At 35.3% G+C, this 14,361-nt stretch overlaps 1 protein-coding gene and 1 long non-coding RNA gene across 3 annotated transcripts; both read right to left on the minus strand.

The window, feature by feature from the left end:
* Positions 1-2,807: 2,807 nt before the first annotated feature.
* On the minus strand, positions 2,808-4,338 carry LOC136201510 (uncharacterized). 2 transcript variants are annotated; one of them, XR_010673866.1, is made up of 4 exons: positions 4,292-4,338; positions 3,945-4,014; positions 3,674-3,731; positions 2,808-3,034 (listed from the first exon to the last, which is right to left on the minus strand). It is a non-coding gene; the product is annotated as an uncharacterized lncRNA (long non-coding RNA). The 2 variants fall into 2 exon arrangements; XR_010673867.1 differs by lacking the exon at positions 3,945-4,014 and having other exon boundaries at positions 4,292-4,330.
* A 4,131-nt stretch (positions 4,339-8,469) lies between these two features.
* Positions 8,470-11,569, minus strand: LOC136234943 (rop guanine nucleotide exchange factor 1-like). Its single transcript, XM_066024433.1, has 6 exons — positions 11,389-11,569; positions 11,016-11,084; positions 10,794-10,910; positions 10,135-10,619; positions 9,118-9,459; positions 8,470-8,992 (listed from the first exon to the last, which is right to left on the minus strand). The coding sequence occupies exons 3-6, from the start codon at positions 10,900-10,902 to the stop codon at positions 8,663-8,665; spliced, it is 1,266 nt and encodes a 421-aa protein (XP_065880505.1). The 5' UTR covers positions 10,903-10,910; positions 11,016-11,084; positions 11,389-11,569; the 3' UTR covers positions 8,470-8,662.
* Positions 11,570-14,361: the final 2,792 nt, after the last annotated feature.

Here is a 14,361-nt window from a genome sequence, read left to right on the forward strand (position 1 = left end):
CAGTAGTGGATTCAAAAAGCTCGGAAGGATTCCGGGGACTGGACGTAGGCAAGGAGGCCGAACCAGGATAAGTCTGCTGAGTAATATCTTTCTAACCCTTTACTCATTTATATTTCTTGATGTGTATTGCCTAGTAAAACGCTAAAAAGAACATAAGCTGAGTTGTGTGATCTGAGAGCTGAGTTCAGGAATAGACTTAAGTGTTATCTCCTGACTCACGATAGAAGCAGCTTTAGTTAGCAGTTAACTAAGCTTGCCTCTGATCTTGCTCAACATCACTGTGCTAAAAGTCTTTGTTAAAAATATAAGTCAGCCTTAACGTGAAAATTTTAAATAGTTCCTAACCCCCCCCCCCCCCCTTGGAACTAACCTTGTCACGTTACACGGGACCAACATTAGTTTGGTCCAGTAAGGATTTAAGACACCAAGGCCAAGGCAGGGGTCTCATTTTTGGACAGATGGTAGGGGATGCTGGAAGTAATCAAAGGAGCAGCCATAATGGTTTAAAGGTGGAACCTTTAGAATGATATTTGCTCTGATACCATAAGAAGATGAATGAGGTAAGAAATCAATATTCTTGTATTTCTCAATAATTGAAAAAAGACTAACTATTACATTAATATACTAATGATAGGTGTGGAGAGCAAGAAAAGATAAGCTAAAGAATAAAAGGACAAAGGACAAATGTATTAATCACAGCCATTGATCATGGCCTTGTGTGATGAATGGTGGTGATTTGTTGGTGAGGCTATCTGAAGGAAAATAGGCTAACGTTTGGCAGCGGAAATATAAAAATTTTAACCTATTTCCATTAACCCAAGATCCGTTAATCGTAATTTCATATAAAGAGGGATAGAAAGAAATACCTTTTAGAAGTTCTATCTACCGTTGCAAACGAAGTGCCCACAACTCTTACTTCGAGTTCCCAAGCACAAAACAAACAATTGAAGATCAAGTTAGAATTCAACCGTATATAGCAACCAAAATAGATTGTCTCTAATTAATCAACACAAGATCAAGGATAAAGAGAAAAGAGATGTAATCAATTGAACGGAAGGAAACGGTGGATAATCTCGTCCTTATGGTGTGGGTCGAAATTCTCTCTCCCAGCTTAGTATGTGTATTTCGAAAATTACACATGGGGGGTATTTATATTCTCTTGTATCTAAACCCTAGTTAGATAGAATTAGGTTACTGAATAAGAATTTAATTCGGAATATAATTCTTATTTATTATCTATAATTATATCTTAAATATAAAGATAATAATAGTAACCTTATAGGATAATAATAGGTGCAATTTAATCTCATTAAAACTCCTAACTTATTTATCCTTTAATTAATTTAATTCATAATTATAATCTAATTAGAATTATTTAAAATCAAATTAAATGTTTATGTATTATATATACATAAAATCGCCCCACCCCATGTACTGGGCCTTAGCGGATTCAGTTGGGCTTCCATCAATTAATTAACATCCGTTTCTCTTTTGGGTTCCAAGTCTTATGTGTGACCCATTAGGTTCTTATTGCTTCTAGCCGTACACAACTATTAAATTAATTTTCACAGAATTATATTTAATCTTTGCATAACGGAATGAGTACGCAAAATGTGATTAGAAAATCCGAAACATTCCCCCAAAGCTATAAGAAGACAGGTTGATTCTGTCATTGACCTTTCCGTATTAGTTACAGTATAATTCGATCCTTTATCAACTACATCCTTGAACTGAATCTTATGACCATGGATAATGTCAAGTCACATATAGCGAGACGTTCGTTTTACTTGTACAGGCCGAGTCAACTCCAATTAGATAGGTTAAGTGAAATCTGTATTTCAAGTCTTAAGCTATCACCTTGCAAGGATTTAGAGTCAAGTCTTCCACAAGCGATCCATGGACATATCTCCCATTTATCGGGAGTGATAAATGCTCAATCCAATGTATAACTATCCTGCAATTACTTCCTGTGATACCCAACGTCTGCCGTTCACACCCCAGAGTCATCTTTGTTATGGATCGTGTTACAACAGGATCAAAGCGTCACATTCCGTAATCCAGAATTACTAATTAACATTCCTTTGAGTCTGAGGATTACTTATACCTATTAATACCAATGAGATGAACAGGTGACAAGGATGAATCTACCCATCCTGTTATCTCAAGTCGGGTCCCCAATCCTAATGAACTCCTTTTCATTGGATCCACGTAACTGTCCAGATATCTGTATATATGAAGCTTGTGAGATCAGCTTTCTGTCTCGACAGAAGACACTGTTACATGCAAGTCTCAGCAGTGATATGTCAATCCTAAACATATTACTTGACTTGGGGTGGTTTTAAGTTTATTAGTTTATTATAAAGTTTCGTCTCACTTCATGCTTGTATGAATACTTTATAATCACTTTAAACAAACTTATGGATTTCCTTTTATTAGACTTTATTTAGTTCTTAAAAGGGATTGCCTTTATATAGTTATGAAAACATATCTCATTAAAACAAATGATATAAAGAACACTTCATTTACATTAAGTTTGTATCCTAGGACAATTGTCTATAGGATACTAAACCCCAACACTATCTGGTGTGATGAGGTGCATTGAAGAGTAATGAGTCTCTTCTAGAATCTACCAAGGTTGCATAAATATTGAAATGTCCCCGGAGTCTCTGAAAGACTATAATGCCCTTGGGTAACCAAAGGGTCTTTGCCGACATATTATTTGTAACCCCCGCTTCGGGTCACTTAGAAAACCAAGCAACTATCATAATTTAAGCAAAAACACCAACATAACTACATAAAGGCTCATTTATTACCGTCTATCAAAATCTCATAACCAAAGAATTAAATAATCAACCAAACAATTTAACCTGTCAATAATATTCACTGAAACTTAAGCAATTAATCCAGTCCAAAAATATAATAAAACCTAATGAATGTCTATGAAATTGCTAATGGGAATAAGACTGTTGTGCTGGTCAGCCTGAATACAGGGTAAACCTGAAAATCTAGCAAAAGGAGAACTTCTGAACCTAGCCTGAAAATTTCAACATGGCAAGGGGTGAGCTGCCTACTCAATAAACATAATTGCAAATATTTATATATACATATACACATACAGTTTACATATATTATAATTGATCAATCAAGTAATCTTTAAGATTAAATAAGTGACATCACAAACCGAACTCTTTATTACACATAATATCCTAAAGTTATTATATTTATTTTAAGGACCTTAGCTAAACCTAAGTGAAATATGTCTAATGGTCCTTTGGTGTTTAGCATCAAAATAGGTATGTGTTATCGTCTACTCTTGCAAGACACACAACCTGGAGACTTCATAATATAAGTACTTTCATAACGGTACTGCTATCGGCTAATCTCGCAAGACACAGTACCAAACCCAAACCACAATTTAACGAACCTCCAGACCATTGCACATATACACTTAAGTTAGCTATTTAATTTAGACTCTAAAGGTTATTACCTTCACTCAAAATGTACAATTACTACTTCCATATCCATGTTTTGTTTATTCTGGATTTTGCACTCCATCTACTAATACTTCACATGTAAATTTAATAGCACAACACATACTATATCAATCGTGAAATAATATCTAAATTTCAACTAAGTGTTAATACACATATATAATTATAAGAAATCATGTTACCTTTTGTCCAATAGCTAATCAAGTTGTTCGGGTTCTAATTCGTCTGTTGCTTGCTCTCCTATAAACGTAAAATGCATTTCTATAATTAATTATTATTGAAACAATAATATATATGCACATGTATACTCAAAATGCTCCTAACCCCCACCAAAACAAATAAGGTTTTATATTGGTCTAATTAGTTCGATTCTCCTAATAAACTAAGAATTAAACACTATTATGAATACTGGAACCTAAACGAAAGGATTAAAATTCTGACCGACACGCTCACCGGAGTTCCGCCGGAAAATGGTGGTCGGTCGTCGGAAATTCGCCGGAGTGGTCGAAAACACGAACAGAGACTACCACAAGATAGCCAACGTTTAGAAGAGTCCAAAAATACACTCCTTTCACTATTAAAATCACATAAAAGGTCGGAATCTAACACTTTGTCGGTGAAAAATACACGCACCGATCACCACACTTTTCGACCAGAAAAATAGCAATATTGGTCTTAAAATCTTCCTTACGTGATAAGGAATTTAATGCTGTGATTTTTATCTCAAATGGTGCCCGGAATAAAGAGTTATGAAAGATATTAGAGTAAAAAGAAAAAAGAACTAAGTTGCAGTGGCTTACCACGTAAACGGCGGTTCCAGTTCCAGACTCAAAATAAAGTTTTACCCATACCTAATATTATCCCAAAACCTATAATGTGATGATAATAATAATAATAATAATAATAATAATAATAATAATAATAATAATAATAATAATAATAATAATAATAATAATAATAATAATAATAATATTTGAATGAGTCAAAGTTATTCTTTTTTATTATTATTATTATTATTATTATTATATTTTATTATTAATATTATTAAATAGATATTTGGATGTTACAATTCTACCCTCCTTAAAAGAAATTTCGTCCTCGAAATTTACATATCAGCATGTTCAAACAAATGCGGGTACTGTTCCATCATGTTTTCCTCCAGCTCCCAAGTTGCTTCTCTAAGCGATTTGTTGTGACTCCACCTTACTCTTACCATAGGCATTTCTCGTCTCCTCAGCTTCCGTATTTGTCTCTCTAAAATTTCCACTGGCCTTTCTTTGACTGTTAGATTCTTATTTACAACTTCGATCTCCGGCTCAGGAATCATATGGCTCGGGTCCGACTTATACCTCCTTAATACAGATACATGGAAGACATTGTAAATCTGAGATAGTTCACTTGGAAGATCTAACCTATATGCCAAAGGTCCAATTCGTTCAGTAATTTCATAAGGTCCAATGAATCTTGGACTCAACTTTCCCCGTCTACTAAAACGTACTATCCCCTTCCATGGAGATACTTTCAGAAATACTTGGTCCCCAACTTTGTACTCCATTTCTCTCCTGTGTTGATCTGCATAAGCCTTATGTCGCTCTTGAGCCGCTTTAAGGCACTTTTTCACCACATCTATCTTCTCTATTGTTTCCTGAACTAACTCAGGTCCTTCTAACTGTCTTATACCCTCAACATCCCATAAAGTGCTTCGTATGGTGCCATACCAATACTACTATGAAAGCTATTGTTATAAGCAAACTCAATCAACGGCAGGTACATATCCCAATCTCCCTGAAAATTAAGTACACAAGCCCGCAGCATATCCTCTAAAGTTTGAATGGTCCTCTCTGACTGCCCATCTGTTTGAGGATGAAAAGCAGTACTAAAATTTAGCTTTGTTCCCATAGCTAACTGCAAACTACCCCAAAATCTAGAGGTAAATCGAGGGTCTCTATCTGACACAATAGAGACGGGTATACCATGTAGCCTCACTATCTCAGCAACGTACATCTTGGCCAATTTGTCCATTGGGTCAGTCTTTTGCATTGGTAAGAAATGAGCAGACTTTGTCAATCGATCCACAATCACCCAGATACTGTTATGGTTCCTTCTAGTCCTCGGTAACCCAACTACAAAGTCCATAGTAATCCGTTTCCACTTCCATTCTGGAATAGCTAACGGCTTCAGCTTCTCAGCAGGAGCTTGATGTTCAATCTTGACTTTATTGGCAAGTCAGACACTTGGAAACAAACTCTGCCACATCTTTCTTTAAGGCAGGCCACCAATAATAGGATCTTAAATTCCTATACATCTTAGTCATACCAGGATGCATAGCATAAGGAGCATTGTGTCCTTCCTCCATAATCTCTAGTCTCAAATTGTCCACATCTGGGACACAAATTTGGTTTCCCATCACCAATAATCCATTTTCCTCAACTGTGATGTATGGTCTTTTTCCTTGCTTCACTCTCTCATACATTCTCTGTAAGAATGGATCTTGCATCTATACCAATCTAATTCTCTCCCCTAAGTCTGGTTTCATCTGTAGGGTAGCCATAAGTCCAGTCACCTCATCAACTCTCAGCTGAACATTCATGGATCTCATTTCCTGTAAAGGATTCATTTTAGCCAAAATACCAAAATTCTTTCTACTTAAGGCGTCTGCAACCACGTTAGCCTTTCCCGGATGGTAGTCTATAGTGCAGTCATAATGTTTTAACAGCTCAATCCATCTTCTTTGTCTCAAATTCAGCTCCATCTGAGTGGGAATATATTTCAGACTCTTATGATCGGTGAGAATCTGAAACGTCTTCCCATACAAATAGTGTCTCCATATCTTTAAAGCATGAACTATTGCTGCTAACTCCAAATCATGTGTAGGATAATTCTTCTCATGAGGCCTCAATTGCCTATAAGCATAAGATATCACCTTCCCGTTTTGCATGAGAACGCATCCTAATCCTTGACCTGAAGCATCTGTATACACAACAAATCCTCCACCCTCAGATGGTAGCACAAGAACTGGATTTGATGTCAGACTTTTCTTCAGCTCGTCAAAACTCTCCTGACACTTCTCATTCCATTAAAATACAGCTCCTTTTTTCAGCAATTTAGTTAAAGGTGCTGCAATTAGTGAAAAACCTTCCACAAACCTTCTATAATAACCAGCCAAACCGAGAAAACTTCTCACCTCCGTCACATTCTTGGGTGCTTCCCACTCCATAACTACCTTTACCTTTGAGGGATCAGGCCTAACACCCTCACCAGATACCACATGGCCTAAGAATACCACTTGGTCCATCCAGAATTCGCACTTACTGAGCTTTGCATACATCTGATGTTCTTTTAGGATTTGCAACACTATCCCCAAATGGTGCTCATGATCTTTTTCCGTCCGTGAGTAAACTAGTATATCATCAATGAAAACGACAACAAACTGGTCTAAGTATGGCTGAAAGGTCTTGTTCATCATTATCATAAAAGCTGCAGGAGCATTTGTAAGTCCAAATGGCATTACGAGGAATTCAAAGTGACCGTACCTTGTACGGAAAGCAGTTTTTAGAATATCAGAATCAGCCACTCTCAACTGCCAATAGCCTGATCTCAGGTCAATCTTAGAGAAATAGCAAGCCCCCTTCAATTGATCCAGAAGGTCATCAATTCGGTGCAAAGGATATTGGTATCAGAGCCGACTCTCCACGTACGATGTGTGGTTCGGGGACGAACCAGGCAGAAGCTGGTGGGCCTGTAACGACCCGGTCCGGAGTGGGTGGCGCCGGGGTAAGAAGACCTGAGCAAGGAGCGGCCTAAGAGATGGCGATGGGGGCAGGAATGAACTGAATCCCACATCGGAAATTGAGATGGAGTGATTGGGGCTTATTAGTAAGATGTAAATCCAATACATGCTGACGCGTTTTAAAGCCGTGAGGCCCAATGTGTTGAAATTGGGCCAGAGCGGACAATATCTACATGGTATTGGATCGGGGTGTTACATTATTAGATTGCTTTAATGTGTTCAGTTTGTGTGATCTTCCTCTTCACTCCTCCTTTTGTCTCTTCGTTCTCCCCAACTCTTCTCTCTTCTTCTTCTTGTTTCTTTGATTTTCTGATATACTTCAATAACTATAATCACATACTAGTCATGCATCTTAGCTAACACCAACTGGAGTAATTAACAAGTTAGTCGTGTACTTTAACGAACGATAACTAACCTTCAACGGAAGATGATTAGTGTAAAAAAATATAAAAGAAAAAAAAAACATCAATTGATTGGTCTGGTGTAATATCCGAGGATATGGTAAGCTTTGAGTTATTCAAGTGGCTATATATCGGACATTAGGTATATATATCTGACTTTTAACTAGCTAGCTTCATTGTTGGACTAAAATGATATACTTTTAAACCATTTAAACTCTCAAATCCTCAAATTTGGATGCTTAAATTTTAATATTTTCTAATTTTTCATTAAAAAAATCTTCTTTCTGGGCCAAAACAGTGTCTAGTGCCAGACCCAATAAATCAACTAATGTCGAGCATCCAAACATTTGCCTGCCTTGAAAAATCCAAGTTTATGTTGGTTTTATTTGTTGTAAACAGTGATTATTGCTGTTAAAAATGTAATAAGTATCATAGAATGAAATGGTTGCACCTTTTGTATTTTTTAATTTGCATATAGATTTAAATCCCTTTGTTTCAGCTTAATACACGTTTAGCTCCGCTCTCTTATATTTGAGAAAGTCCTAGTTATCTTTTAAATTTGCTTAAAGTAAGTCGTTGACTTATTAACCTTCTGAACTTACTTACAATGATATATTAGTTCCTTAAAGTTGTTTAAAATGTGCACATTTCAACTTGTCCGTGGATTTTAAAGAATCGATAAATCACTTTAAACAAGTTCAAAGGGTAAATAAGACGTTTTGAAAGTATAGGTGTGATTGACTTTTTGACAAGTCATTTGTTTCTTATAAAGTATAATAGATATGGAGAGGTATATGGAGATATTTCATTGCCAAGATGCTGTTTTGTACATTAACATTTGCCATCTATCAGAATAACAAAACCAGATAGCTCTTAACTTCATACATTAAGCACCTCAACCTCATTTTACCGGATTCGATTTGATACGCTTGATTTCCCGAGCTTCTCATGTTACTAGAATAATACTTTCTTTTTCACAATCAAATTGTGTTAGCCAGCAAGTGCTTTAATTTGTTCTTCTTCCCAACATTATGCATCTTTCCATTGAGGATTTTAATTTTACCATCAGAAGGATCACCGGAAATACTGGGTCGACTAGGAAAAGAAGAGCTACATGACATTGGCTTTTGTTTTATAACTGCAGCATCCGCAAGCCTTCCGTGATAATACAGACTTGCTAACTCTGCTGCTGCTGCAGGTTGCTTGGCTGCATCGTCCGCGCATAGAATATCATCAATTCTTGCCAACATATTGAAGGCTAAGCTTTCAATCACTCTTGAATAACTCTCAATGATAGCATGCCCTATGTCCTGCACCAAAACAATGTAGCTTTCATTAACTCGGCTCGCTTTCCAGAAACAGAAGCCACAGAACCTATGATCTGAGCTAGAGTTTGATGATAAGTATCATATATATACATATATATAGAATATACCTTGTTATGTTGGATCTTTTTCATGTCCAAATTAGTCAACAAGACAGCAGGGAATCTCAGCCTTAGTTTATGCAACATGATATCAGCCCTTTTGGCTAGAACCTTACCTTTTTCTACTTCATTATCATATACCTTGACCTTGTTCCGTGACGACTTCTCTTGAACCTTCAAAACTTTTTGGTGTTTTTTCATCCAAATATGTGAAGCTGCTTCTATCCTGTTTGCTATTTCCAAAGTGGTGTATTCTGATGATAGATCCAAGTAATCTAGGAGACTTTCTGGACAGAACTGCTGTGAAGTTATCTGTCTATATATGTCCTCGCCCAGACAAGCTTTTCCACTCTGAAACATTAGTTTATGCCATCAAAACCAAAACTCGAACATCAAATAGAGTTATGAGATAAACATTACTCCCTCCGTTTCAGGGAAAACGAAACAGTTCACTATAAATTGGATGAATTTCTTAATCTATTTGACAGAACTTGAGAAAATGACACGTCCGGGGTAAATTATCAAGAAATTTACTAGTTTATGGCAGATGGGAAGAAAATTCTTGGTTTGGGGTGAATTTTATTCACTCTGCTGGTCATATTGGCAGCCATGTTGTGTCCGCCAATATGAAGTCGTGAAGTCAAAGAATATCAGACTCCACAACCAGAAAAGGAGCAGAGAATATCCGCCCCTATACGCCACTGAGGCAGACGGACAAAGCTGTCCGCCTGCCACAATGGCGGAGCTGACATGTGTCAGCTTCTTTCATTTGCGGAAAGTATAGGGTCAGCTATCCTCTGTCCCTTCTTCTAATCATGGAGTAAGTATTCTCCGACTCTACGCCTTTTATATTGGTGGACGCAACACATCCGCCAATATGACCGGTAGAGTGAATAAAATTCACCTTAAACTAAGAATTTTCTTCCCATCTACCATAAACTAGTAAATATTTTGATAATTTAATGTGTCATTTTCCCAACAGAATCTTACAATTATGTCAACCATCTAAACATGGAATTCCCATACCTTAGGTATACTCTCAAAGTAATCATTCGGGATTTCCATTTGAGCCATCACTCTGCAATTAATTGTCATGGCAGCTTTAAGAACGTGATTTGTGGATTCCTTAAAATCATACAGACTCTTTCTTGTATCTTCAGACAAACCATTCCGGGGAACTCTAGGAAATGGAAGCCACCACTTCTCTTGATGACTATCAGTAACTACATCATCAATGTAATAAAACTCGGATTCGGAGAACTCATCAAGAATGCTAAGCAACATGGCATCAAAATTCTTGAGTGATGGAAGCTTCACGAATAAGTCAGAACGAGGCCGAGTAATCATAACCTCAAAGGCTCCTCCTCCTCCCCCTGGAACATCTTGCATCGATGGAACAAACTCTACAATGGAATCACTCACACATAAAAGCAATTCCATCTCCTTATGCCACATTGATTTCATTTCTGGTGATAATGGCTCTAATTTCCGTAAATCCCCAAATACAGAAGCTGTCAAAACATACCCCAACATCATCAGCAGATGCATACTGAAACATAAAATCTCATTAACCCTTTTTACATTTTTGGATTAAGCAATATAACAAACATATTATGTGCAAAATGAATTCACAGAAAACAGATTGAATTTGAGATACAAATAACCCAAAATTAAAACTAAGTTACCAGACAGATCTGTAATTGCATTGGAAATGGCAAGAGACGGAGAAATTCCCTTCCTTCCTCCTGACATGTCTTCTCCAAGCAGAAGTTTAGCAAATTGTTCTTTCATCATTTCGACGCCTGTAAACTCAAAAAAGCTCCGTCAGAAGTAAGAAAGACAAATAAATCTTCGATTCTGAGTAGAAAAATTCCAGTTTATTTATATACTTAATTCGTTTTGCTAACCTTGAGCTTTTTAGCCCTTTGTGCAGCAAGAAGCATGAAGTGATTAGCCGTAAAGGTTTCGTACAGTTTCTGCCAGCAAAATTGAGTTCAGTTATCCACTTAAAAAAGGAATTAAAATACCATTACCAGAAGATTTGCGAGCATACAGACTAAAAGTTTAATTACCAAAAAACAGAATAAAGATAACAAGAAACAAACTGAGCAGCATAAACCTTAAATTAGCAAGGCATACAAATATGTAAAAAACCTTCAACAAAAAAGCTGTTAGAAGTTATTTCTCAAATATAGAAAACAAAGATTCAACTAATTAAGAGGAAGCCGATCGAAATCAGAAGCTCATTTAGAAATAACGGTAAAAAGATGTGATACTTACTTGAAAAGAGCATATGTTCGCCATTTTTGGCGAGAATTTGCAACTCTATTTTGCAAACTTCCGCAGCAGCACAGCACAGTAATGAGATAATTTTCCTATGTGTTTACTTCATTTTGAGTTAGACACTGGACTTTGGCCACAGAAGAAGAAGCACCTGCCGCCTGCTGTGTTCATCTTTAAGGCCCGGTTTGGATAAAATGTAATTAACGATTGTAGAGCGAAATAAGTGAGTTGTATTGTTGCATTCGGATAATGTACGGTAAGCGGTAAGGTAAGCGATGGTTTAATAACGTAATTATATATAAAATTATTTTTATATTATTTTATTTATATAAATAAGATAAAAAACAAAGTGTAATTTTGGAAAAAAAAAACTGTACCACAATTTTTTTTGGAGGCGGAAGAAAAACTATCCAAAATTCAATTTATATGCTCTCACTTTCTATATTTTTTAATTAAACCTTAAAACAAATGAGATTAACGTGTTTTTTTATCCAAACAATTTCTAAATTAAAATCTCAGTTTTTTATTATTATTGTTTTTTAGATATAAAATATTAATATTATTATTATTGTTAGCTTCAGTGTTTTTCTATTAAAGTGTTAATTTCTATTCAAGACAAATAAATCGGTATAAAAAAAATACCTCAATTGACTGCCAAAAGCAATTGTATCGTAAAGACCAAATAGAGATGAATAAACTTTGTAATTGTCTATTTTTTTTTTTTTTTGATAAACATAATTGTCTATGTTCTTAAGTATTAGGAAACCTTGTTACATGCTATCTATTTATATAGGATAACATACAAGGAAATAGTATCTATGTTGATTTAATCTATGATTTAGCACAAGGAAAGTCAACTATATGTTAACTATACAATTACATACCCTTTAATTTTGAATAATAGTGTTTATCTGGACCCTGAATAATAAAATGAATTTGACCATTCACCGTTAGATCAAAGCTTACTAGAATCATCGGATGGAGATTCAAAACATTCCAAGGTTAAGATTTAATCATGTGTAGGTGAACATTATTGATTAATCATATTTAGTTTGGTACAAATCATTTTATTTGAGTTTCTCATAAATAGTGAACATGTCTGCTAGTTGGTTTATCCATTCTGACATGTGGAGTTGAGATTATACAATTTTCTAACTTTTTCCAAATAAAATGACAAATGTATATGTGTTATTAGTCGTTTCATTGAATACATTATCATTGGTATGTAAATAGCTGTTTCATTATAACATCACAACCTCATTGGTTTTGTCAGAGTAAACTCAATCTCGCCAAGTAGATGACATAGCCATACAAGCTTACATATAGTCCTCGATCTAGAAACCACACTTTGCTTCTTACTCTTCCAAAATACACGATTGCCTCCAACAAACACACAATATCCGGTGATAGAGCACCTATCTATAAGATCTCCAACATAATCTGCATTTGTGAAGCCTACATTGTGATGACCATGGTTTTGATATACATATTATGTCTTGAGCACCCTTTAGATATCTCAGAATATGATTGATCGCATCCCAATTTGTGAAGTTCTAGGAAAGGACATGAACTGACTTACTAGACTCGTTGGAAATGCTATATCAACTTGAGTAATTATGAGGTAGTTTCATTTTCCAAAAGTTCTTCTAATTTTTCAGGCTTCTTAAGTAAATCATCATCTTCAACTTTTAACTTCACATTTGGTGTCATAAGTACATTACAAGTCTTTATCTCAATTAAACTAGCATCAGTCAATAAGTCTAGATAGTATTTCCTTTAACTTTGACAAATTCCTTTGCTATAACGGGAAATTTCTATTCTCAAAAAGTACTTCAATGGTCATAGAATCTTTGTTTGAAACAAGAACTAGAAAATGCTTCAACTTTATCATCAACATACACTACTAAAAGAATTCTTCCAAAACTTGATGATGTGAAGATAACATAATGATCATATGCACTTCTACGAAGATCAAATTGAATTACTACAACACTGAATCTTTCAAACCAAACACGAGGAGATTGTTTTAGACCGTACAATGATTTCTTCAATTTACATACCTTCCCCCTGAACAACAAATCCAGGTGGTTGCTCCATGTAAACCTCCTCACAAATCACCATTTAAAAAGGCATTTTTAACATTGAGTTGATGAAGTGTCAATTATAAGCAACAGCCAACGAAATAAACAAACGGGCCGAAGAGAGTTTGACAAATGGGGAAAACGTGTGTCGAAATAATCAATGTCACATGTCTAAGCATAACCCTTTGCAACCAAGTAAGCTTTCAAGTGGGCAACAAAATCAACTAGGAGCTAATAAAGAAATAAACTTGTTAGCATAGGAACAGACATTCTGAGCAATAACATGGACTATACCGTTTGTTAACCTAGGAATAAAAGATATTGTGCAATCTGACTGGTTTTTAAGAAGATCCTTGCACTCGTTAATGATCGCTCCATACTTTAGTAAATCATCCTTGTTGTAGCCTATGCTACACTCTTCGCAATAGTTTCGGAATTACTTCTCCTACCTATAAAAAACACCTAGATGATGCTCTCCCTCGTAACAATTTTTGCAGTAACTAAAAGATTAAGAATGTTAGTGCACATGGTATAGAAAAACCCGTCCCACAGTCTAATGACAAACCAAAAATATCTAAAATGTTTACTATATTAGTAGTTATAAATAACTAGTCGAAAATGTAAAAAACTGTTTCAGTTTATTGATAAATTTATTTGAAATATCCGATATAACAGTTAAATAATTGTCAAACGAATCTGTTCAAATTTTTTTATTAAATAAGAGTAAAACTAATCTTGCTTAGAACTTTAAAAGTAAATTTATACCGTTTCGTATGGTAGAAGCAAATGTATATTTACTCGAAAATATTAAACTCAAATTTAATCCTTATCCCAATAAAAAAAACATAAACATATAAGAAACTACATTGTCAATGTTATATATCATGGA

Source organism: Euphorbia lathyris, chromosome 7 (assembly GCF_963576675.1).
Source record: "Euphorbia lathyris chromosome 7, ddEupLath1.1, whole genome shotgun sequence".
Classification (NCBI taxonomy): domain Eukaryota; kingdom Viridiplantae; phylum Streptophyta; class Magnoliopsida; order Malpighiales; family Euphorbiaceae; genus Euphorbia; species Euphorbia lathyris.

Coding starts and splice junctions, on each gene's coding strand:
- LOC136234943 (XM_066024433.1), bottom strand. CDS start 10,902: ATGATGAAAGAACAATTTGCTAAACTTCTGCTTGGAGAAGACATGTCA. Junction 10,620..10,793: donor TGCAATTACAGATCTGTCTG/GTAACTTAGTTT, acceptor ATGTTTTGACAG/CTTCTGTATTTGGGGATTTA. Junction 9,460..10,134: donor ACTTTGAGAGTATACCTAAG/GTATGGGAATTC, acceptor CTAATGTTTCAG/AGTGGAAAAGCTTGTCTGGG.